General features: G+C 40.8%; 1 protein-coding gene across 5 annotated transcripts in view; it reads right to left on the bottom strand.

The window, feature by feature from the left end:
• Positions 1 to 26,173, bottom strand: part of MAP3K3 (mitogen-activated protein kinase kinase kinase 3) — a 65,783-nt gene that overhangs the window by 37,833 nt on the left and 1,777 nt on the right. For 3 of the 5 annotated variants that reach the window (XM_046677624.1, XM_046677623.1, XM_046677627.1), the window contains exons 2-5: positions 19,063 to 19,184; positions 17,341 to 17,433; positions 7,413 to 7,453; positions 2,059 to 2,158 (exon numbers count right to left, since the gene is read on the bottom strand). In XM_046677624.1, the coding sequence (XP_046533580.1) occupies positions 2,059 to 2,158; positions 7,413 to 7,453; positions 17,341 to 17,433; positions 19,063 to 19,184 (356 nt within the window). The remainder of the gene's footprint in view (positions 1 to 2,058; positions 2,159 to 7,412; positions 7,454 to 17,340; positions 17,434 to 19,062; positions 19,185 to 26,173) is intronic. The other 2 variants (XM_046677626.1, XM_046677625.1) reach the window with 1 other exon arrangement.

Genomic DNA, 26,173 nt, shown 5'->3' with positions numbered 1-26,173 from the left:
AAAAATATAAACATAAATAAAATAAAATCTTAACAGATTTTCATTTGTGTTTTTCAAATCCTGACAGGGCAGGGTTTAGAGGGCAAAGAAAAGAAAAAGGGGTTGAGAGATTTTAAATAAAATATAAATTAGTCAATTCTTGGGCATCAACATTAGCAGGGTACGGAAAGACATGCATGATCTAAAATAATTAATAAAAATTATTCATATTTGGCTTTAGAATTAATATCTGCACTAACACTGGCATAAAGGAATGCCCAACATTCTGGGCAATCATTTTGTTGATAGAAGAGCTTGAAAATGGATTTTGGGACATTTGGAATTCTTAATGGAAATATTAATGGAAATAGAAATGAGTACTAAATCACCCAGAAAAGTCTTTAGTAACTAAAGAACACCTTTTCTTTAATGCTGATTAGCTAGCTGACTTTAGCTTCACTTTCTTTTTTTTTTTTTAAAGATTTTATTTTTTCCTTTTTCTCCCAAAGTTCCCCAGTACATAGTTGTATGTTTTTAGTTGTGGGTCCTTCTAGTTGTGGCATGCCGCCTCAGCATGGCTTGATGAGCAGTGCCATGTCTGTGCCCAGGATTCGAACCGGTGAAATCCTGGGCCGCTGAAGCAGAGCATGTGAACTTAACCACTCGGCCCCTAGCTTCACTTTCTTCTGTAGTTACTAAAGCTTAAGCTGCAATTTTTAAAATTTCTATGGATTTGGCATTTATATTTTGGGGGTTCCCCTACCCTGTATTTAAAATGTGTTAGTTAACATACTTTACTTCTATCTGTATTATTTATTAACTATAGAGTTAGTGTTTATTTTCCAAATTTGCTATATTTCTAAAATTTGTCCAAAAAACAAAAGATCAGATGGTCTTATTTTTGTTAGTTATTTGGCAGTATATCTAACTGCAGTTGTGCATTTTGTATGAAGGGGACAGCCAGTTTTTAGCCAATAAATCTCAGTCCCTACAGATTTCAGCTCCAAACTATGGACGAAATTCTTAACTTTTCAAACAATAAAATTAAACTACACAATAAGGACCTGACTCTCAAAGAGCCATGATGCTGCCCAGTTCTCTTGTTTTGCTCCCCAACTCCACTCCTTCATGATACACGCTCTTTACTAAGTACCAACACATTGCCTTGCAGACAAATGCAAAGCACCAGCCTAAGCAGATTGCAGCCTCTAGTACCTTTCCTGGAGCTAGGAAAGTGGCCAAGTGACTGACATTCAAACGAATTCCTTCCTGGGTGATGTTCAAAGTATGAATAAATAAGGACTATTGGGGTGGGGGGTAGGAGGAGGAAGAGTTAAAGAAATCATTGGAGGGGTGGCCCGGTGGTGCAGTGGTTGAGTTCGCACATTCTGCTTCAGAGGCCCAGGGTTCGCAGGTTCGCCTGTTTGGATCCTGGGTGTGGACATGGCACCGCTTAGCAAGCCACGCTGTGGTAGGCATCCCACATATAGAGTAGAGGAAGATGGGCATGGATGTTAGCTCAAGGCCAGTCTTCCTCAGTAAAAAGAGGAGGATTGGCAGCAGTTAGCTCAGGGCTAATCTTCCTCAAAAAAAAAAAAAAAAAAAGAAAGAAATCATTGAAGTAGGTGCTAACTTTTGAAACAAGGTACAATCAGGAGTTAAACTCTAAGAGGAGAATCCAGCATTTATGATTGTCAATAAATGATCTACCCACCAGTTTTCCACACCTCCTCACCCCCTGCTGAACCCTACACTTCTTGCTAAGGCTATGCTGGAAAGAAAAAGATAACCTACAAAATATAAAGGAGACAATATAAGCCCTGGCCCTGATACCATACTTGATTCCACCACGGACTATTAGAGCTACCAGCACTGAGTGAGCAGGGGGAAGGGAAATAGTATGTAATCTCCCACCTAGTAACAGAAATCTCAGAGTTATTGGAATTAAGAAAAGAGGCTGCAGAAAATGAAAACCTGCATATGATATTAGAAGAACAAACTAGGAAATCCTTAGTTAAGCAGAGAGAAAAAAGGTAGGCAGTTGTCCCCACCTTGTTTCCACATCATCTAATTTCTTACCTCATTGTTCATGTAATGTAGATCAAGAGGCTGCCCAAACACTATTGTCACCTTGTGCTCCACATCTTCATATCGCACAGGCCGGCTGAACGCTATAATTCTGAAAAGGAATAGGAAGTGTGGTTAATTGTATATTTCAAATGTAGGGTTTAGAAAGCTATGGCTTCTGAGTGATATCTTCCTTCTCTTCTCAACATAGGATTCTCTCTTTCTCTTTCACATAGTTTGCCTTTCTCTCTATTGTTTCTTTTTCTTCTCTTCTCTACCTTTTCACCTTTCTTTTGAGCATATCTCAGGTTTGCTAACAGTACCCACAAGCATTGCTCAATCCCAACCATTGTTCTACCACTTCATCTCGGATCTTTCTGTCAATGACAGTTCAGTACCATTAACAGAACACCTGGATTTAAAAAGTACATTCCAAATACTCTCTGTAGGAAGAAAACCTAGAGATTAGAGCAGCAGTCCTGAAAACATGGCCTTAACTCCTAAATGACTCAACTCCAGGACTTGAAAAGTCTTTTCCACTGTTCATTTTTGAGATGCCACAGGAATCTCAATACTGATAACCCCCAAACTGAGAAGCACAGGAATTCCCCTTGAGTTGGTTATATGCCTGATCAGTTTTCATGAGCAGTGACACATGTGGGCATGTAAGCAGTGTTGATATTGATGCTTTTCTAGTGAGACTTATTAGGTCAGTTCAAAGAACAATTTCTACAGAGGGTAGAGTTGGAACTTATTCAAAGAGGCGCTAAAATGATTTGTCATTAAATGTCACGGCAAAATTTAAAAGTGGGGATGGGGCCAGCCTGGTGGCACAGCGGTTAAGTGTGCATGTTCCGCTTTGGCGGCCCAGGGTTCGCCAGTTCGGATCCCAGCTGTGGACATGGCACTGCTTGGCAAGCCATGCTGTGGTAGGCGTCCCACATATATACAAAAAAAAAAAAAAGTAGAGGAAGATGGGCATGGATGTTAGCTCAGGGCCGGTCTTCCTCAGCAAAAAGAGGAGGATTGGCAGCAGATGTTAGCTCAGGGCTAATCTTCCTCAAAAAAATTAAAAAATAAAAAAAACAAAAGTGGGGATAGATGACCAAGACTGGCAAAATGTTGATAATGTTGAAGCTGGGTGACAGGTCCATGGGTATAATATTCTCTCCACTTTTGTGTGTGATGAAATTATCATAATAAAAAGTTTTAATGAATGTATTGGGTTGAATAATATGCTACTGCTGATAGTCAACAATTTTTGTACAAAAGTGGCAATTTCATATGGGTTCAACCCAATACTCTACAACTTAAATAATTAAAACAAAAATAAGCAAAGAGATAGACAAAACACAAGAGATTATCAGAAACTCATATATATATCCTATATATATATATATATATATATAGGATATATATATACAGAAGAAAATATAGGATTTAAAAATATATATTGGACTGGGGAAGGTCTTCCTAAGCATTACATAAAATACAGAAGACAAAAAAGAAAGAAGACAGATTTGTCAACAAAAATTTAAACTTCTGATGGCAAAATAAACTATCAGCAAAGTAAAAAACAAATCTCAAACTTGGAGAAAATACTTGGAAAAATCAATAAGAAAAAGACAACTCAATAGCAACACAGGCAAAGGATATGATAGAAGAAAATTCACAGAAGGGTTATGAATGGCTAATAAACACATGAAAAGATGCTTAATGTGATGGGGAAAAATGCGTATTAAAACCACCTTCATCTCTGAGTATGGATAGGTTGGACAAAATCTGACTAGTGAGTGGTGGAGTAGCAGCACTCAGCCATGGAGCCTCTACAGTTCTTGCCCTCCTCCATGCTGAGAGGAAGAGTGTGTGGGTCTTTCACATCTTCCCTACTCCTTGAATGGGAAGTGGTATAACCAGAGGAAGAAGCAATAAGCCACAGGAAAGAGGGATCTAAGCCATTGGATTTTAATGGAATCTGACCAGATAATTTCTTTAATGTTCTTCTGTGCCAGGCTGGCTCAAATCAGTGGGCAGCATAAAAGCACTCATCATCTAGAACTGCGCTATTCAATATGGTCGCCACTAGCTACACGTGGCTATTTAAATTTGAATTAATTCAAATAAAATGAAATTAAAAATTGATTCCTAAGTCCTACTAGCCACATTGCAAGTGCTCACTAACCACATGTGGCTAGCAGTTACTGCATTATACAATAGAGGTATAGAAGATTTCCATTATAGCAGAAAGTTCTATTGGACAAAATTGATAGAATATTACTATAAACCACAATCTATTCTTCACACAAAGCCTAACATCTCAGGAAAATAATTTGTCCATAATTTTTCCTTCATCCATCACCATCATTCATTTTTGTTTTTGTTTTTGTTTTTAAGATTTTATTTTTTTCCTTTTTCTCTCCAAAGTCCCCCGGTACATAGTTGTATATTCTTTGTTGTGGGTCCTTCTAGTTGTGGCATGCGGGATGCCACCTCAGCATGGTTTGATGAGCAGTGCCATGTCCGCGCCCAGGATTCGAACCAACAAAACACTGGGCTGCCTGCAGCGGAGCGCGCGAACTTAACCACTCGGCCACGGGGCCAGCCCCTATTTTTGGAAATTATATTGCTAAATATATTAGTTTATATCCACCAGGAAATCCATCCATATTATAATCCCTATATTTTTTCCCTCAAGTCAACTGTCCCAAGCAGTGATAATGTTTGGTGATATCTAGATATGGGTGTTTCCTGGAGCCTTTTGAGAGAATGGCTTTCCATTAATTTCTAAGAGCAAATCATACCCCCTTCATCAGGACCTCAGCAACAGTTCAAAAGGGGCCAGCCTTTCTCAATAAAATACCAGGAAACCACTCAGATGTCCCTAGCACACTGTTAGAAAAGGATCAGGCTCAGAAGTAAATTCTGTATGTGGCCTCGTGGTATGCCACTCAAAAGCCCCAAAAGCAGTCCAAAAGACTGGTCAAGATCAGAAACCAGGACCTCCAGGTTGGTAAGACCTAAGCTGCTGCCATCATATGGAATCATAGGCATTTTTAGGGTGATACTCATCCCCACCAGCATCCATACATGAAGGTTTTCAAAGGGAAGTAGATTCTAATCTACAGTTCTCTTCTTTTGCCCTCCTGGAAGTAAGAGGGAAGAGGGTTAGGTGTCTGGTCCCCACTCTTCCAAAGCAAAGGGAGAGTCAGCCCACCAAAATGGATACTTGGCATAGGTGAATGGGAAAAGTCACTGTTCTTTCCTCTTTTCCGTAAATTCTAATTCTATAAGGGCTTACATTATTTAGACAGATACTATCCATATTCCCTGTAAAAAGTAAAGCAAGCCCACAATAACATTCTCTACAAAATCCTAAGACATGAAATACATGAAACCAGAGCTGCCTGGCAGAGAGCAGCTTGAACTTGGCTTCCATGTACCAACTTTATAGAGTCCTCCGTTCCACACACAGTACACAAACAGTGAAATGCCAAGGCTCCTGAAAACAGCTCCGTAAAAAGAGAATGCACAGTTTTCAAAACCTTGATACCAACATTCTGCCGCTCAGGGCTTCAAAAGGCCATTCCTGCCTGACCACCTTAAATATTTGTGGTTTCGATCTGGCAGCTTCTCTGAAACTAAACACACACACTTTCTCAGTGTAAGTCTGCTCACTGTAACTGCATACCACTTTGGGAACAGGAATTCAGGAGAGCGTAACTGCATAATTAGACTCCAACACAATTGAGCTTTTGATTTCATATCTACTTCTGAAAACTCTCTGCTGCTCTGAGTTTGGCAATCCCTCCAAAACCCAGTCAGGTCAGAGGTGTGAAAAGCAGCAACAATGAAGTGACAATTTAGCTTCCTTGCTACTGGCAGGACACAGGACAAGCAGCTGGGGACAGGGCTCAGAAGACCTTCCTCCCTTCAGGCCTGGAAGAACCCTAGAACCCACATGGCAGAAGTGGGACTCTGGCTCTGGAGACCACTTTTCGCATAATGTTTCCACCAGGAAACCTCTGACAACCTTGCAAGCTTGTGAATTTTGTGTGTGTGTGTGTGTGTGTGTGTGTGTGTGAAGAAGATTGGCCCCGAGCCAACATCTGTTGCCAATCTTCCTCTTTCTGCTTGAGGAAGATTGTCGCTGAGCTAACATCTGTGCTGGTCTTCTGTTTTATATGTGGGATGCCACCATAGCATAGCTTGATGAGCAGTGTGTAGGTCCATATCCAGGATCTAAACTGGCGAACCCTCAGCCGAAGCGGAACGTGCAAATTTAACTGCTATGCCACCAGGCTGGCCCCTATGAATGTATCTTTTTAAGAGAGAACTGCAGTCATAGGTCTTCTCTGGAGCTAGCTCCAAAGTGGGCTGAAAGATGCCAGTAGCAGAGAACTACCAGTACTAAGAATGGTTGCAGGTACTAAGGTCCTCTGGTGGGACTTGTAAAGTAGGAGGATCTTATCCTCATGGATATGCTCTTTGCCTCTCCAAATGCTCACAGCAAAGGAAAAAGGGGGTATCAATGGGAGATAAAGGCAAAGAGCGGGAAACAGATGCTGAAAAGCACACTAATGCACATACACACCACACGTATGCACACACATGGTCTCCAATATCCTATGACCAAAGTTCTGTATGACCAGAGTTCTGTATGATTTTTAACTTTTTCCTTAACTTGTGAAATTAAGTGGAGTCATATTTTTCTCCACTGAGAACTTCTACTTTGACTTCCTATAAAAAAATAAACACCAACAACGGAGAAAAGGACAGAAAGATTTTGTAACATTACTTTCACTTCCCTAACAAGGTAAGATAAAGAATATAGACTGAAAAACTCCCTCTTTCTGTCCTCAAATGATCAGAAATCTTTCACAACTGAGGGACTTGAAGCAGCTTCCCATGACCTAGAAACTTATAAAGAAACTCCCAATTCACCAACCTGACCCCTGATGTGGACAAAGCCAGGGGGATGAGAATGACACTACGCTACAGGAGAATCCTGATCTCCCTCTGATGCCCCACAGGTGGCACAGTGTCAGTGTGTCTGAAAGCCATGACTCTGAGTAGAGCTAAAGTCCTGACTTCCTCCCCTAACAAAATGGTAGACCTCACAGTAGCAGAAAAAGAGCAGAAAAGTAAAACATCAGCATTTGAAATGGCTTCCAATTCTAAGACTAGAAACAAGGTTCAATTGGTAGGACAAGCCAAGGGCAAAACTTTCCCCTTTATGCCCAATCAACCCCATTACCCAGCTAGTGACCCCACAGGGATCCCTCCAAGGAAGTGGCTTCCACAAGCTGGATGCTTTCTGAGAACTGCAGCACACATGAACACAACCGCTGATCAGACGGCAGACTTACCGCCTCTCCCCGTTGTGCTCAAACTTGATTCTGACGTCACTCTGCCAAAGGAATGACAGACAGGTTAGCGGGTTCTCTGATATGTTACTCCTGCCATTCCCAGGTAAGCCTCAGGCAGTCCTTTAGCAAAACTGGGCAAACATCCCTGCTTGCTCCTGTTGGAGCTTCTCTACCTGGATAGGGATTCCTTCCCAGTGAATTGTAGCCTTCCAGTTCTAACCTCAGGGGCAAGAAAGCTCTTGGACAAGATCCCTAGGTGGCTGCCCCAGCTCAGCTACTAGGCTCTGACAAGTCATTTCTAAGTTCATACACTCTCTATTTCTACAACTGGCTCTGGCGTTTCTCTACGATATTACCTCCTAGTAAGGATACTCTTCCTTCTTGGCTGATGCGACTGAACAGAAAAAGAAATTTTGGTACTGATACTTCCTACGTATGGGACCACAAGCAAGTTACTTATCCTTTCTGTGTCTTAGTTTTTCCATCTGTAGAGTGGGGCTAATCATACCTATTTTGCAGAGCTGCTATGAGAACTAAACAAGATAATATAATTAAAATACCTGATACATAGTAGACATGCAATAAATGTTTGCTGCTGCTACTAGTGATTTGCATAATCCTATCAAGTCTACTCCGAGTGGGGGTAATGTGGGACCCTGGACAAATTACCTTATAATTGTGCCCTATTTTATCTTAAATGACCAACATGGGTAACCTAGAAGCTCAGGGACGACAGGAATCACGTCTATCTTGTTTCTGTACCCCCAGTGACAAACAAAGGGAATGTTATATAATATTTCTGCTTAATAATATTTGTTAAATGGTTTAATTTACTGAAGATCAGAGTTGAGTGTAAATATCAGAAATAAGAGGAAGTAGAAGTGTTAGAATGTTAAGGAATAAATCAAGGAGGAAGAGATACTGTAAAGGGCAAACAAACAACTTGAGGGAGTTAAATATGACAGGAAAAGGGAAGAGATATTACAGAAGAACAGGTAGAGAGGAAAAAGAAAAGTAAGATTGTCAGGAAACCAAGAAATAATAGATGGAGGAGAGAAAGAATTCATAGAGAATAAAAATTATACTGAGAAAGAGAAATCAATAGACTGTGGTTTGGAAGAAAACAGAGGGTCTCAGAGTATCTGAAGATGAGGAATACAACGCAGACAGAGGAGATGTCATAAAAGGGAGAGCGTCTGAAAGGTAGAGTGGATGCATAAAGGACTTCCTTTTCCTAAGAGATCAGAAGGCTAGAATTCTCTTCCAGTCCACTGTACTGGACCAGTGGTTTTAATATACACTCTAAAAATTAGTGATGACCCCAAGAACTTTTGTTTATGTAGATTACATCTATTGATATCTGCCATATTAGAAATTAAAACTGAGGGGCTGGCCTCGTGGCCGAGTGGTTAAGTTCTCGCGCTCTGCTTCGGCGGCCCAGGGTTTTGCTGGCTCAGATCCTGGGCAAGGACATGGCACCACTCCTCAGGCCACGCTGAGGCAGCATCCCACATGCCACGGCTGGAAGGACCCACAACTTAAAATACACAACTATGTGCTGGGGAGGATTTGGGGAGAAAAAAGCAGGAAAAAAATAAAAGAAAAATAAAAAAGAAGATTGGCAACAGTTGTTAGCTCAGGTGCCAATCTTAAAAAAAAAAATTTAAAACTGAGAAAATTCAGGTTTATTTTATTCATTTTTAAACCATTACATGCTAAAATACTCAAAAAAAACCCCAGCTGATGTGTTATATGTTTAAATAAATACACTTTTATAAAAAATAACTTTTTTTTTAGGATTAGCACCTGAGCTAACATCTGTTGCCAATCTTTTTTTTTCTCCTTCCCTAAGCCCCCCAGTACATGGTTGTATTTGTTAGTTGCAGGTCCTTCTAGTTGCGCTATGTGGGATGCGGCCTCAGCATGGCTTGATGAGTGGTGCTAGGTCCACACCCAGGATCCAAACCAGCGAAAGCCTGGGCTGCCAAAGCTGGAGTGCGTGAACTTAACCACTCGGCTATGAGGCCGGCCCTGAAAAATAACTGTTTTCAAAAAAGTTTAGTGAGAGAATGCAAATCTCTTTAATGCATGGCTTAATAGGAGACAGCTGGATTCTCATTTCAGCCTCTTTCAATCTGCTGTGATAACATATATCATGTAGCCTCTGGAAAACGCTACTGTATATTCTTAAGTGAATGAGGGTGAAAAGGGCAAGTAATATCTTAGTATTATTACAAAAACAGTTTTGACCGCATAGACCCCCTGAAAGGTTCTTGGGAAGCTGCTAGGAGTCCCTAGACCACACCTTGAGAATCACTGAATTAAAATATAAGAACGCCATCCTCTAACTCATTATTTTAAAGTCAAGGAAATTGGGAATCAAAGAGCTTCATGTCCCTGAAAAGTTCACATACTAAACAGCGGACAGCAAAGCTCCCCTGAAGAAAGAGGCCTGTGATGTGACAACTCTTCAAACTACAGCCCTGATATAGCCCTCTCATCCTTTTCATGTAACATGGGGGCCCGTTTATCCATTGATAATATATGACAATAGCTAACATTTATTGAGCATTTACAATGTACTAAGCCTTGTTCTAAGCGTGTTACATATACCAATTAAACTAATCCTCATAAAAGGTACTATTATTATCCCTATTTTACAGGAGAAACTGAGTTATAATGAAGTTAAATAAGTTCCCTCAAGGTCACAATGCTTTAAAAGAAGAGCCAGGATTCAAACTCTGGAAGCCTAGCTCTTAACCACCATGCTATGCTACAACTTAAGCATCACACAAGCAAAGGAGGTTTATTTTACTCACAGAGGCAGGGCTGCAATGGGAGCACCGAAAGAAGAAAACTACACAGGATCTTTTGTGATTCTTTTGGAACCCATGGAGGAGATGGAATAAGAATGGAGTCAGAACCAGGGGACAGGGGTACCAATCACGCAGCAAGTTAATGGGGCCTGGGGAACCAGTAGAGGAGGCTTTGGCTGAGGTTGTGAGTGGATGGGGATGGAGGAGGTAGAATGGGAAGTCAGAGTACCCCATCTGGTCTGCATTCTAGGTGTGTGTGTGCAAGCAAAGGTAGGGAAGTGGTGCAGAGGAAGTTATCATGTGGATTCAATGTTTATATGAGTGACAGCAGTTTTTTCACTGTCTTCTTTTTCTCCTTCCCCAGAAACACTAAGCAGTTACCAAGGCAAGGGCCTTCCAAAGCATGGTGCCTGACACGCCATCTCTAGCTTCCTATACTCTCTAGTTCCCCAAGTGACTCTGGAGTAGCCCAAGTGCTCACCGCAGTTTGCAGTCCTGTCTGTCCTTGAAGGTGATTTACCACATCCTTTCACCTCCTCCTGCTCACAGCCCAGCACACTCTGGTGTAGCTTTCATTATTATGATGATGATGATGTTGATTATCTTTTTTTTATAGTAATAAAAACACACAATAGCTCTCATTCTTTTTTTGGAGGTGGGGGGCGAAGATTAGCCCTGAGCTAACTGCTGCCAATCCTCCTCTTTTTTGCTGAGGAAGACTGGCCCTGAGCTAACATCTGTGCCCAACTTCCTCTACTTTATATGTGGGACGCCTACCACAGCATGGCTTTTGCCAAGTGGTGCCATGTGCGCACCCGGGATCCGAACGAGCGAACCTAAGCGGAATGTGCGAACTTCACCGCTGCACCACCAGGCCAGCTCCTCTCATTCTTAAATTAGGACAATATATTTAGATGCACCTATAAAGGAATCCCCTCTGTCTCTATGTGCAACTGAAGGAACTAAATTTATTTCATGATGGGCCATAATCTGAGCACTATTCTATGTGAATTTAGTAAGAAGGGAATTAAACTTTTGCCTCAAACCACAAATCACTCCTACTCAAGACTAACCAAGCCTGTGATTAGTAAGCACTGTAAACAAAGATGCCTAGCACTCTGAATCCCTTCTCTGATGTGGTGACAGCCTTTCTAGGGTAGGATGCAGGCCCAGGACTGGCTTCCATGTACCACACCGTGTGCCCAAATCTGCCAAATTCCTAAATCTGGGTTTCGTGTCAGGCTGACCAGAATAAGCCATGGATAAGGAAAGTTCGGATAAAGATAACTGGATTCAATTCCTTCCTGCCAACCATTCTTCTTGCTTCTCTGAGGCATTTCACACTGGTGGCCAAGTCCTCTTCTACGAGATTTTCTCCTCCCCGGCCTTCTGTGACTCCGTTCCAGCCCAGGAAACCTGCCACTACTCTAACCACTTCTGCTTCATTGCTGGTTCCTGTTCCTCATGCCTTCTCCTACCCCTTCCCCTACATGTGACTGGTCCTTGACGTCTGGACTTTTGGCCTCTGGATTTCTCCCCTTCTCCTCACAGCTTTTCCTCAGTAGGAATAAAAAATCAGGCAGCCACTAAATAGAAGATTCCCAAATCTCTGTGTCCAGCCCCTATCTCAAGCAAAAGTTCATCTGTCTGCCACCTATTTGAGGTAGATAAGTCGTTAAGAATGTAGTGCTAGAGTTAAACAGTCTGACTTCAAATCCTGATTCTACAATCTCTTAGCTATGTGACCTTGAACTTGTTACTAATTGCTCTGTGACTCAGTCTCCTCATGTGTAAAGTAAGAATAGTGATAGCATCTATCTCATGGAGTTATCAAAAGAATTAAATGAAATAATTGGGTAAAGATATGAGAACAATACCCGACATATAAGTGCTCAATAAATGATAATACAGGCCCATTATCCATTAGCCAAAACCCTTGGGGCCGAAAGTGTTTCAGAATGCACTTTTTGGGTTTAGAGAGGTGGTAATGGTACATATTCTATATATTATGGGATGCCTCCCCACAGGGGGAGGGTATGTGGGGCAACACTCCCATGGCAGAGGCAGAATGCTCACAGGTATTCCATGTGCTCCTCTGCATTTCTTAGCCTCTTGTGAAGTTAGTTTGGGGTTTTGTGACTAGTTCTGACCAAAATCTGGAAACAGAATTGAATTCTACACTCTCTTCCCTGGCAGCCACATGTTTCAGGTCAGTGGAGCCACCCTCAGTCAGGGTCCTCCCCTTCCCTGTACTGGACACGTGTTAAGTCTCTAAGACTTAGGGTTTTATCTGTTAACACAGCACAAGCTAGTTTTTGTAGTGAAAAGTATGAATACTCACAATAAGTGGAATAAATAAAGACTATAAATAGCCTGTGTCTGTTCAGGTCAGGTTTTCTGCCCAAATGAGTTTGCCACAAACTTACAAAAGTAAAAAGAAAGCCTTTCAGTCTGTAGTACTCTTTGGATTTCAGAATTGCAGATAAGGGATTGTGGACCTGCAAAAACCACACACACATATATGCACACACTCTCACAGTTTTTTCACTGTAATCACAAACTCAATCTATCCATGTGTCTGCATCAATTATCCTAAGTTAGTCTCCCTTCTCAGTGTTGCCATTTCTAACATTGGTCCTACTGCTCTCTTGGCTACAGGCTCGAATCTCTGAGTTATGCTGGATTCTTTCCTTCTCTTCCCCTCCTCACAGCCAAACAGCAAGTTCCAATTCTCCCTTCAAAGGCCCTCAGTATAAGACTCTGCTTGCCACTCTCTCCATCTTTCCTCTCGGTGAGCCCCTTTCCTCTCACTCCAGGATTCCTAAAGCAGCCTCTGTACTTCTCGGCTCCCCTCTTCCAACACATTCTACATTCCTCTACAGCTTCAATCATCTTAACTATCGCTTTCACCATGTCCCTCCCTTGTTCACAAAGTAATCAGCGCTACCCATGACCTATAGAATAAAGTCTAAATTCTCAGCTATCATTCAAAGCCCTCTCGAATTTAAGCTCACTCAGTTTACCTAACCGTCTTACACTGTTCTCAACAGGAGTCCTCTCTTCAGCCAAATCAATGCCCACCCTATTTCCTGAAATATGCCATATTCATTCCTTCCCCTAGGCCTTTAATCATTCAGTTTTCACACTCGGAGTGCCACCATTCCTCCTTTCCACCTAACTAAACTCTTACACATCCTTCACAGCGTAGTTCAAGTGCCAACTCCTCCAGAAATGACGCTATAACTCCTTCGGCCCAAGTTCATCTTTCACTTTCCTGACCTTCTATAGCACTCACTATCTAAACCATGTATTTAGGCATAGTCCCATCCTACCTTAGTTTCTTTTTCTCACGTCTTTCTCATTTCTCAATAAGACCCCATGATTCCTAGAGTATAGGCAACCTAACTTACATTTCTTTTGTAGGTCCAAGAAGCTTGACCATAGGCACATGTTGAACTGAATAGAGAGGTGCCACAGCTGCTGAGAAAGAAGTTCCAGTACAAAAATTCAGGTCTACCGGGGCTGGCCCCGTGGCCGAGCGGTTAAGTTCGCGCGCTCCGCTGCAGGCGGCCCAGTGTTTCGTTGGTTCGAATCCTGGGCGCGGACATGACACTGCTCGTCGAACCACGCTGAGGCAGCGTCCCACATGCCACAACTAGAAGAACCCACAACAAAGAATACACAACTATGTACCGGGGGGCTTTGGGGAGAAAAAGGAAAAAATAAAATCTTTAAAAAAAAAAAAAAAAAAAAATTCAGGTCTAGGCAGGTTCAAGTCCCCTGCCCACCAGAGCCAATCTGGTGAAAGAAATAGCGACAGCCATGCCCAGGAGAAGGACAGTGCAGGCCCCCAGGATGAGCAACAAATTTGGGAACTTAGTGGGGGCAACAAGAGTAACCAACGATGATACCAAACTTAAGCAGAAACGACCTTTTCAAAGGATGAACTCAACAACTGAACATGTAACCCAAGAGGGCTCCCAAGAATCCAAAAAAATCAAACAATGCTTACTAAACAAAGGTTTGTGAACTAATTTCACTGGTACCCTCTCTCTGATTCTGTAGCGCTCCCTCTCCCTGAATTTGCTATACACCTTTGATGGCTCCCACATCTTTGGCACTGGAGTCCTTATTTTGCCAAAATAATAAATGAGAAGAAAAAGAAAAGGGCAACAAAAATAATTTTCTTTGTGTGACTTAGGAAAACCCTAAGAGATCAGTGAAAGAGATGATTACACAGCAACCTTCTTCTCTGCCCTAGTTCTTTCTGTACCCCCAGTCCCAGCATTAGGCCTGGCCTGCAGTGGGGGCTCAGTGAGCGTTGGAATGAATCAGTGATTGAATGTTGTATTAGTTATCTATTACTGCTTAATGAACTACCACACACACACACACACACACACACACACACACAGCAACCTTCTTACAAAATAGAATACCAGGCTTGTATATTGCTTTATGTTTTATTTTCAAACTAGACAGCCTATCTTATCAACAATCCTTGAAAGAGAAAGGAAGTCCTGAAGAGCCAGATCTATCAAAGTAAAAGCAAAAGACAGTCTGCTCAATCATTGACCCTGCTGGAGAAACAGCTCCTAGAATTCTCCTCCTCTAGAACTGATAACCAAGAGCCCTGTCTTGCTAGTGCCTGCCATGAAGAAATCAACTTTTCCATTCTGAAGCACCCACTAGTGAACCTCAGCAGGGTCATATTTAGACCCTGGCCTCTGTTTAAGACTCTACCTACCATTTTGATAAGAATCAAGGGAAATAGGAATCTGTGGAAATAGGGATTCTATTTCTTCAGAAATTAGGCTAGCTTTAGAAGTTTGTAAACCATCTGATAAACAGTAATGACAGTCCAATAAAGATAGAAAACCTGAACCCTTTCAGTCCCATGACAGTATACATAGTTCTAGTTTAAAGTTTTCACTAGAGCTCATACCCACAATGGCAGAACATAATAGAAGTGATGTAATCACTATTGCTTCACATTTGTAGATTTGTTTTACATTCTATGATCTTAAACGACTTTAAGAGGTAGACACAGTAGCTAATACAGCCATGCGTCACTTAACAATGGAGACACCTTCTGAGAAATGCATCAATAGGCAAATTTGTTACTATGCAAACATCATGGAGTGCACTTATAGAAACCTAGATGGTATAGCCTACTATATACCTAGGCTATATGGTACTAATCTTATGGGACCACCATCATACGTGTGGCCCGTTGTTGACCAAAAATCGTTATGCAGCATGTGAGTGTATTATGTCTATATTTCAGATGGAAAAACTGAGGCTTACAAAAGTTATTAGACTTACACATCGTAAAATTACTTTGACCAGGAGTCAGAAGATTAGTGTTTGCTTTCTGGTGCTACTGAACATAAACTTTTTTTTTTCAGCCTCACAGAGAAATAGCACCTATTGATAAAGCAATAGGTTGATGACTGATAAAGGGATGTTGCACATCAGGACCTGCAAAACCATCCACAGGCCCCAGCCACACCTAGGATGTGCCATACATCTAAGAATGTTCAGCCAGTTCCAGACAGGCTATAGGCTTTCAAGGACCTAATGTAGAGGAGGGAAAATACAGAGAACACAGATCCTACCTCCCAACAAATAGTTCATAGCAGTGCACCTCACTGCCCATGTACTTCCACAGCTGCTCAGAATGCTTAGCTGTTCTCAAATGCATTCTCTTTTTCAATTAGTTACCTAGCTTGTTTACTTAGGGAAGAGGATGTTTGAAGTCCTGCCAAGCTGAGTTATTATATTAGGTTTTCCAGTTCTTCCAGGCCTCAGCCCCCAAACAATTGTGTCAATGAACCCACAGCTCCTCTGGCTTTCCTTGCTGTGCCAAACTTGAGCCCCATGAGGCTATGTCAATCTCAGCTCTGCCTGTAGCCAGCACTGCCATTCTCACACCAAAGTGATGTTTGCCTCTGCCAGTACCATCCCATCCCTGAATAAACAACCTCTCTTGCTGGCCAAAATACTTAGTTACTTTCAACCAGGACCCTGCAATTTGAATCTTTAGCCCAATTTAGCATCTCTTAGCTATTTAAATTAGGTTTTGATCTTTCATTCCTCTCTCCTCCTAAGCAAAGACCTTCTGGCAGAACCAGTAATGAAGAATACTGCTTAATCCTATCCCAGGCCCAAGAGAACAAAAACAAGAATAATAATGTGAATTCACTCTGTCAATTGTAAAGTCCTACATTAATAGATTATTAACATCTCCAGACTCTCTTCATTATGCTAAGCTGTAAACACCTCCCCGCTGAAATGTTCCCCTCACTCCCATCTCACCCTATCTTTCCTAGAAATGCATTCACTGAGTCTCTCTTTCTGCTTTCATGATTTTGCTGAAGAATACTTTTCCTGGTCAGAAGATGAGCATCTGTACACTTCCCAGAAGAGACTATAACCTTGACTTTATTAAGGGAAAAAGCTATCGACATTTTCATCACCCTTTTACACAATATTAGCATATACCTTTGAGCTTCAATTTCTAAATAGCCATGCTAGTTCTGTAGCTTCACACTCTCCCCAGATCCCCATGCCCCCTGGAACAGAATCTTAGATAGGATTCCCACGGATGAGCTTATCACAATACATAGAAACTCATGACCTGTGTGAAGGACTGAATGTACAAGTGAATCACTAAACATCTCCAAGCATATAATATACTTAATTTCTTTCCCAAGAAAAGTCCCTTATATAGTATACAAAGTTGTGTTGTCCAAGACAATAGCTGCTAGCCACATGAGGCTATTTAAATTTAAATTAAGTAAAATTTAAAATCCAGTTCCTCAGTTGCTCAATAGCAACATGTGGCTAGTGGCTACTACATTGGACAACACAAATAAAGAACATTTCCATCATCGCAGAAAGTTTATTGGACAGCACTGATAGAGGCTGCTTAAGAATACTATTGTTATGGGAAATGGTGACTAAAAGCATAGAATATAGGTAATGAGTAATCAGTGCTCCCTACAAATCCACTAAAATGACTTGTCCAGGAAATGTACTCCACACTCTTCCAGCACTAGTATCAGATTTAACAGCACATTTTAGCTTTAATAGGTAATTTGGTTCCTTACCAAAAATTTCTTTTTCTCACTGGCCCCTGCACATGAGCCTGTTGTTACTGTGGGGCTGTTCAGAAGGGCTGAGCTGCTGCTGTTGTGTTTTTTCTTTAAAAACAAAAAAACTGAGGTTAATAATTTGTATCCTCCATGCAACAGAAAAAATTTGACGATATTCAAGAAAATTGTGGGTCCAAAGAACCAGTACCTCTTGTTAAGATTACTTTCTAACAGGCAGTCAATCCTTTTCACAACTTTCTACCTTCATAACCACTCACTTGACTCTAATAACACAGCAACAGGCACAGTAAAAGATCAGGATTTTTCTTATAATAGCTTTTAGGCTTTAAGCAGAAGGATTCCTAAAAAGTCATCTCCCTTCAAGGAATGATCAGGGACCACTCCACCCATCCTCTTCCCAGTCTGGTCCCTTTGGGCCTTCTAACTTTAGAAAGTTTCCCCTTTTCACCTACTAACTGATATCCATGCTAACAGTCCCATTTGGAGAAAGATCAGCTGACTGGAGCGTTACAAGCACACTCCACATAGGAAGACAGGAAGGAAAGTGAGGTCATTAGGCTCAAGCCTGGGGGAGGGGACTCACTTCTGGTAAAATGCTCCTTCCAAAAGCAGCTTTGAATAGAAATGAGTTATAGCAAGGGAGAACCCACACAATTAGAATAATGTGTGAAAATAGTACAAGAATGGGCCCTATTCTGTTGTTCCCCCAGTTCTGTAAGGTGACCACAAAAATAAAAGCAGCTTTTTAAACTAATCCTTCTGTTATAAGACAAAACAAAAGAACTGAGGGTGCCTATTTTTCCTAAAGGCAGGAAATACTCTGGGAGGCTACATCCAGCAAACTTTAGACCGAAAAAGTTCTAGGGCCGTATACTTTCTATAGTAGCCAAGGGTACTTCTGAAGAATTGGTAGACAAGGTGCAAATGAGGAGAGAGAAGGTTAGCTGACAATGAAGAGAACAACAAGGGAGGATGTCATGGACAAATTTTCATCAAACACACTATAACTATCTAATATAGCCCGAGATACCCACTAGGGAGGAAAACCCCCCATCATTCACTTCTCTCTGCATGCCAAAGTACCCAGGAAACAGGGAGGTTAAATGACACTGGAGGTGAGAAGGTTCTCAACAGCACACAAGTTTAAATGTTAACAAAAATAGGAACTGTCTTCCTAAAGAAGAACACAACTCTCAATAAAACAGGCATTCTTGACTACCTGAGTTAATATGGGGAAGCAACTGTAAACAACAATAATACCAAAATCATTCATTGTTACATTTAGAATCTATTATATGACATTTTATTGTTTCCCTTCCTAATATACTTCACATAAATAACTAAAATTAATTTCTCCTGAGTATATACGGTAAGGTAGCTAAAAACCTTCTGAATTAGGGATTGTGAATCTGGATAAAATATTTGCCAAATAATCAGTAAAGGTAAAATTACACAAATAGTGTCCCTCTAATAAGCAAAAGAATTATTCTTATTCTCCACAGATGAAACACTATGCACAAGGTCAGATGCACAAGGCTTTGGGACTTCAGGTGATGACTCACACCTGGTTGGTACATCTCATTTACCATTTAAGACTAAAAAGAAGGGGCCGCTAGCATTCAAGCCTGGATTAGAGCATCCTTTGCTTCTCACATATTCCCCCTTTGAAAACCCCTCCCCAACAGATTTAGTTAAGTCTTCCAGAACCACACACACCTGCTTATTTGGGTGACCTGTGTCTTTGTTCTTCATGGTCTCATATCCAGGCGCTCGGGAACGTCGGCTCATCTGGAGGGCCACCAGATCCTTCATGATTGAGTTCAATGCCTCCTGTTCGTCTGCAAGGAAAGAGAGCACATGGGCCAAGATACTTTAATACAGACCAGCAAAGTATTTTCACAAATTATATGACTAATACTTAGGGAGCTCTGCCCAGATAAAATGACAGACCTTGTAACTATAATCACATGCATTTGATGTCTCGAAAAACAGATAGATAACTGAGGTCAGACTATGGCAACTTGAATTTTAATGGATTCTTAACAGCTCTGGAATCAGATTTCTGGCAGTAATATTTACCAATTCAGGGGCAAGCGAGGTGCTCAAACACCGCAATTCTTCCAGTGCCAGAGAAACTCAACCAGGCAAAAACAGATGAAAAGCTGGAGTAAAGTGAAAAACAACACAGCACAGTATAGGAGGGCACTGAGTGAAAAGATGAATTCATGGAGAGTTTATTATGGGACAGAGTCAGTCACAGATTTATTCATAAAGCATCATATGTAGGAGAAGACATTTAAAAAGGTACCAAACAAGGACCTCAGGTAGCTGCTTTGAACAGAAGTTGTTTTAAAAGCCTAGCCTTTGAATGCCTCCCTCCCACCTCTTTATAAGTTTATAGGCCTTCTGCTTCCCACAGGGAAGTCAAAAGGCAGTTCTATTGTTTTTCTTCTCTAATTGACCAAGCAGTGCATTGTCTCTATCTTAATGGCATTACTTTGAATCCCCTTTTCTTGAAATAGCATAGAGTACTAGAGTTCTCATGCATTGAAGACAACTGGCCAAAACCCAGAACCCAAATCAGCCCAATTCCATGTTTTGCAAAATTCCCCCAGGTCCTTCCAGAGATCCTTGCCCACTCAAACTGCATTTAAGAGTTGAAAATAAATAAATCTCTTGGTCTAAAGAGGAACATGAGGGATGAGTTGTTACACTTGCTTTGGTGACAAGTGAGTCACTCGGGACACACATTAACAGAAGCAAGTGCAAAAGACTCTACCCAAAGAGTAGAGTACCTATCTTCTGCCCTTTATCATTCTCCCTTGGAAATATTCTAATAACCCCATGGAAAGGAAAGAACAGAATGAAGTATAGGAAGTAAAACTGTGCTATTTGCCTCTCCCCTCTTCCTAGACCAAATGTGCTCAGGTGCCCTACATGCCCTCTGAGGAGGTGCAGGAAAGGAAGAAGGGTGCCCACGAAGAGGTTTCTGCCTGCTCAGAAAAGTAAAATTAGACTTACAACTTGCAGGAGAAACATCAGTAGAGTAGCTTCCCATCTAATTCCATTTCAAAACATATACAAAAGTACATGTGAGAGTGAGAGTTGTACTGAAAGAATGAGGTAAATGGTGAAGACAAATGAGGAGGAAGTAGGTATCTACAGAAAGACATTTGTCAAAATTAAAACATATACATCCCATCAATTACTTTATATTTTCTAGCAATTTCCCTATAAGCTCCTTAAACAAAGGGAACTTGCTTGGTTTTCTGTTTTTTAACCTCCCAAACAGGGGCCAGCCCGCTGGCACAGTGGTTAAGTGTGCACATTCCGCTTCGGTGGCCCGGGGTTTGCCTGTCTGGCTTCCGGGTGCGGACATGGCACTGCTTGGCACGCCATGCTGTGGTAGGCATCCCACATATAAAGTGGAGGAAGATGGGCACGGATGTTAGCTCAGGGCCAGTCTTCCTCAGCAAAAAGAGGAGGATTGGCAGATGTTAGCTCAGGGCTGATCTTCCTCAAAAAACAAAAACAAAAACAAAACCTCCCAAACAAGGTTTAAAAATGAGAGCATTACATCTAAATTAGGAAGATTGGCTTATATATATAATATATATAGCCTTACATATTAAATTGGCTTACATATTATTAAATATAATATGTATTATGAAATTATTAGGCAACTATAACAGTAAATTGGGGTCATTTTAAGGAGGATTATGACTAGGTAGGTGTTTACTGAGAAGCATCTAGCGATATCCCTAACTGCAGAATGCATGGAGTTTTCAGTATCAAGGTAACCACCCTTAGAATTGAGAATTTCAGTTGTCTCAACTGAGATATTGAAACAAGATGGATGTGAACACACACACACACTTTTCAAGTCAAATCTACAACAAGTATGACTGGAGAAATCGTTTCTAATTCTGTAGACGATGATGCTATTATAAGAGCTGGTTTATCAGGTTGACAAATTCTGTTTCCAGGAAGCTAACCAATTCCTGGCATTACTTAATGGATAAACTTGTTTGGTAGTTCCAGTGCTGAGAACACACTAGAGGAATGGTTTGGCACTATCTCTTGAAATCCGGCACAAGTGACACAAGTGAAACAGGGTTATAGAATCTGATTTTGTGCCGAACACATTGCTAGAGGGAGACAGGTTCTTAAACTGATACTTCAAACTGAGGACATGGATAAAGACAGGAAGTAAATCAAGTGGCTCTTTTAGGCATTTCTTCCTGGATTGAGATTTTTAACTGAATTATCAGCACTCCAGTATGGCATTCCTTAAAAAATAAAAACAAACAAACAAAACTTTTAAAAAACAAATAGCAGCTTTCTTAGTGTGCAGCAGTCAGTTATATGGACTTTGGAGTCAGAAAGACCTGGATTTAAGGAGACCTTGAATAAATCACTTATTTTCCCTAAACCTCCATTTCCTCATCTGTAAAGTGGAGAGAATAAAAGTATCATTTCACAGAGCTTCTTTAAGTGTTAAAAGGAAAAAAAACTCACAAATCATTCCTCATGATACCTAACACTTAGTAATGCTAAAAAAAAAAAATGCTGGCTATTATTATCATCAATGGAAAAAGGTCAATAGGAAAAGACTGGAATCCACTTAATCTATCCTAATACTTAATTTTATTCCTGAATTTTTATTAATATTAACAATAACCATTTACTCAGTACCTATCATGTATTATACATTAGATAGTTTTGAAAGATATTTTAAGGTTGGGGCCGGCCTGGTGGCACAGCGGTTAAGTGCGCACATTCCACTTCGGTGCCCCAGGGTTCACTGGTTTGGATCCTGGGTGTGGACATGGCACCGCTTGGCAAAAGCCATGCTGTGGTAGGCGTCCCACATAGAAAGTAGAGGAAGATGGGCACGGATGTTAGCTCAGGGCCAGTCTTCCTCAGCAAAAAGAGGAGGATTGGCATTAGGTAGCTCAGGGCTAATCTTCCACCCCCCCCAAAAAAAAGATATTTCAAGGTATTCAAACTCTAGGGGTAAAAGGATAAATGGCACACCAATACAAGGTTATACAAATAAAGAGAATTAATTAGACAATATACAAACCAGAGTACATAAACGCACATGTGTAAAAAAAAAATTTTCACAACGTGAGTAGCAAAAGGTTGTACAGATGATTTCACAAAATTAACAGAATAAAGATTCTTTCAGAAAAGCAAGCTGTCCCAGCTATGCAGGAGAGCTTAAAAAATGAACTGAGGAGAAAAAGGACATGAAAGTAAGCAAGGGGTAGAGGGGATGAAAAGAAAGTCAAGGACTGATCCTCAGTGAGTAATAATCTTTACTGAGCAAAGTAGGAAGAAGGTACACTGGCAAAGAAGCCTTTAGGAGGATTGGAAAAAACAAAAGAGTGATATCACAGACCAAGACCAAAGAAGGGCCGTGGCAGGCGTAGGCCAGGCAGATCCAACAGAGTGGTAGAAGCAGAAACAAAATTTTAAAGGGAATCAAGAAGCTGGAGATTAAAAGAAAATTGGAAGCACTGGAAATCAACAATTCATTTGTGAACTTTACACATGAACAAGGTGAGGCAGGGGTAATAGTGTGCTATAACCTTGAAAAGATTTCCTGAGGATGGCGGTGGTCTGACCCACTTAAAAGCTACTAGGAAGAAGCACAGAGGACGAAGTTAAATCTAGAGATTAAGAGGTTAAAAATCTAGAGGGGAGGAGTATTCATAGAAAATACAAAAGAAGGGATCTATGAAACAAGGATTAGAGGTCAGGCTTAAAAAGTAGAAGCTCTTAAAACAGTCTTAAGCAGACAGCTATCTATAATCATCCAGCAGCATGTACTTTTTCTTTTCCTCATACCCTGACCTAAGGTATGGGGCTGCCAGGCCACACTCCTCTCTTTAGCTCCAGCAGGAAGTCACTCTTCCAGATTGAGCTATTACTTCTATCTAAAAGCAGTGTCTTAACGTCCTCCCATTTATGAACTCCCTTGGCTAAAAACCCAGAAAAGTTTCCAAAGCACCATGTCCTTCAATAAACATTGTTGTCCTACATGATGTCTATTTACTATGCCAGACACTCTTTTCCATATATACAAATCCCCAAAGAAATATTTTCATCTTTGTTTTCACTTAACTAACAACGTTACTTCTTCATCTTGCCAATGCTCTACCCAGCTGTGCAAGATGGTCTGATCACACTGCTCACCCAGGAGAGCCTGTGCTTCAGAGTGCCTCTGAGTCAAATTTTATCATCTTACTCTTCAAGATATTTCATATACTCCCACTGCCTCCACCTAGTCCATACCTGGGCAACATCAATTTATAGCAAATATAAGCAAAAAGGCTCAATCCTCAATTCAGAAGAAACTTCTTTTCCTTCAAGGACACGGCTGAACCATTGCTAGATCTGAAAGGCAAATTCTGATGTTTATTTTTCTGTTTCTGGGATATAACAGCCCTTCAATATTAATTGATGGTGGTTCAAAATTTAAAAATACATGTTATGGGGCCAGCCCCGTGGCTGAGTGGTTGGGTTCGCCAGCTCTGCTGCAGGCAGCCCAGGGTTTCGTCAGTTCGGATCCTGGGCGCGGACATGGCACAGCTCATCGAGCCACGCTGAGGCGGCGTCCCACATGCCACAACTAGAAGGACCCACAACTAAGAATATACACCTATGTATCTGGGGGCTTTTGGGAGAAAAGGAAAAAAAATTAAAAATCTAAAACAAAAAAATAAATAAATAGATAAAAATACATGTTACAAAGTAAGCCACTGCTTCCTCCTATGAATCAATATATCACCACTATATTTTACTTTAATGTTTAATGAAATTAACGTAAAGGCCTGGAGACTATAGGGTTATGTATGTCATTCCCCAAACTATAGAATTGATCCTTCCTTCCTGTGTACCTTTACACAATTTTGACAAAGCACCTACAACACCTCATTGCACTTATTTGTTTACATGTTTCTGGTTCACCTTACCTAACTATAACTGCTTAAGGACAGTATAAACGCAGGTACAGGGCCTAACACTGCGCCTGACACATAAAAGACATTCAATAAATGGGTAAAGGATAAATGGACAGCTTACATAGGTAGAACCAAGAAAATTGCTTCTTATCCTTTCTGTATTCCCATAAGTATCGCTCAGTTGGACAGATATTTGCTTTTTACAAATGCCTAAAATTCAGTTTTAAAATCCAACTATCATTTTTTAAAATATCAGAAATCTAGTTGTGACATAGCCACGTTGACTCATTAAATTGTGATCCCAATTCCAATCAAAACAACTGCCAACTATTCAGAGTCTACACAGGTGGTCAGATTCTAGACAAACTGAATTGAGACTGATCTAACTAGGAGCTCCCAATAGCCTTAGAACCCTAGACACACGAGGAGTCTGTAAATCACAATGATTCTGACTTCAAGCTAATAAACCAGAACTACACCATCCTTAATCCTGTACTCAGTTCACTATAGTTTCCTGTAACATTTCCAAGTTGCTACATACTTTTCAGTAATACTTCTCCCTAATTTTCAGATTGCATTTATAAAAAGTCCAAACAAACAGTAGTAAATTAGTCTCAGGTATTATTAGCAGCATTGGCCTAAAATTACTAAAACTAGGAAAGGATTCTAGTGTGACCAAGAAAAAATGACCAGTCAATCCCAATTATTTTTTTTATAACCACACGGTATCAAAGCCAAAAAAGGGAACATTTCCTATTATTTACAAGGATAAGTGTAGTTTCCACTAGAGATTTACTGGGGCTAACAGCCAATATAAAATCTGACCTGTTTTTATTACCAACCCAAGTTGTCAAACAGTCTTGAGTCTGGGGCTTAGAACAACTCCGGGAAATCTGACTGTTAAACCAAAAAACCTGCAGGGCAGGGACTCAAATTAGCTTTAGTTCTTTCCTCCGTGGCCTGGAGTTTAACAAGTGTAACGAAAATATGAATAAGTCTATGTTTCTCTCTTATCAACCTCTTGAGTTTATCTAGAACTACAGCAACTAAAACAAACTAACCTGGGAATTTGAATTTTCATCATTTATATCATCAAAATGGAAACTAGTATTTAAGAGAGACTTGGTGGGGGGCGGCATTTATCCTTGCGAGCCCTACACAAAACAAATTAAAGAACCAGATTCTGGGAGAATTCAGTATTAGCTCTAATTGCATGTCAAGGTCATCTACAAAAAAGAGAGAGAAAGAATGGTATAGGGGGGTGGGGTGCTGAGGAAAGCCAGGCAGTGGTTCTTAAACCAGCTTGCCTAATATACTGCAGCTACCACGCAAGTTAATTCTCCCCTCACTGTTTCAATTTCTTCATGCAAAACTGACATGAAGACAAATGAGAAGACACTGAGTCCTCGTCCTTTTTTCTTTGGGGCTCTAAACCCTACCTATATAGTTCCTTTCCTCCCCATCACCGTCTCTCCATATACTCAACACTTATATTTTTTGAAAATGTCTTGAAATCTGAAAACAGGCTGACATCTATTTTCATGTTAGACAATGAAATATAGCCAACACACCTGGGCAATCTAACTGGTTTAGCAGTCAAGAAAGTGGGGAGTGGGAGGTCTGTACACCCTCAAGTATTTCACACCCCCACTTTGGGACTTAAGACTGCCCCCACAGCACAAAGAAGAAAGACTTGTTAGAAAGACTCTCCCAAATATAGATTCACAAATCAAAGATTTAGTTCAATCATCAAATTCTAGAACACAAGATAAACGTTTGAAGCCTAGACATGGCAAGAAGAATTACATGCCACATTTATAGTAAACGTTCAATAAGTATTTGTTGAATTATGTAGTACA

Source organism: Equus quagga, chromosome 11 (genome assembly GCF_021613505.1).
Source record: "Equus quagga isolate Etosha38 chromosome 11, UCLA_HA_Equagga_1.0, whole genome shotgun sequence".
Classification (NCBI taxonomy): Eukaryota; Metazoa; Chordata; class Mammalia; order Perissodactyla; family Equidae; genus Equus; species Equus quagga.
Note: the sequence above shows the minus strand (reverse complement) of the source record. Positions and strands in the feature narration are given on the sequence as shown.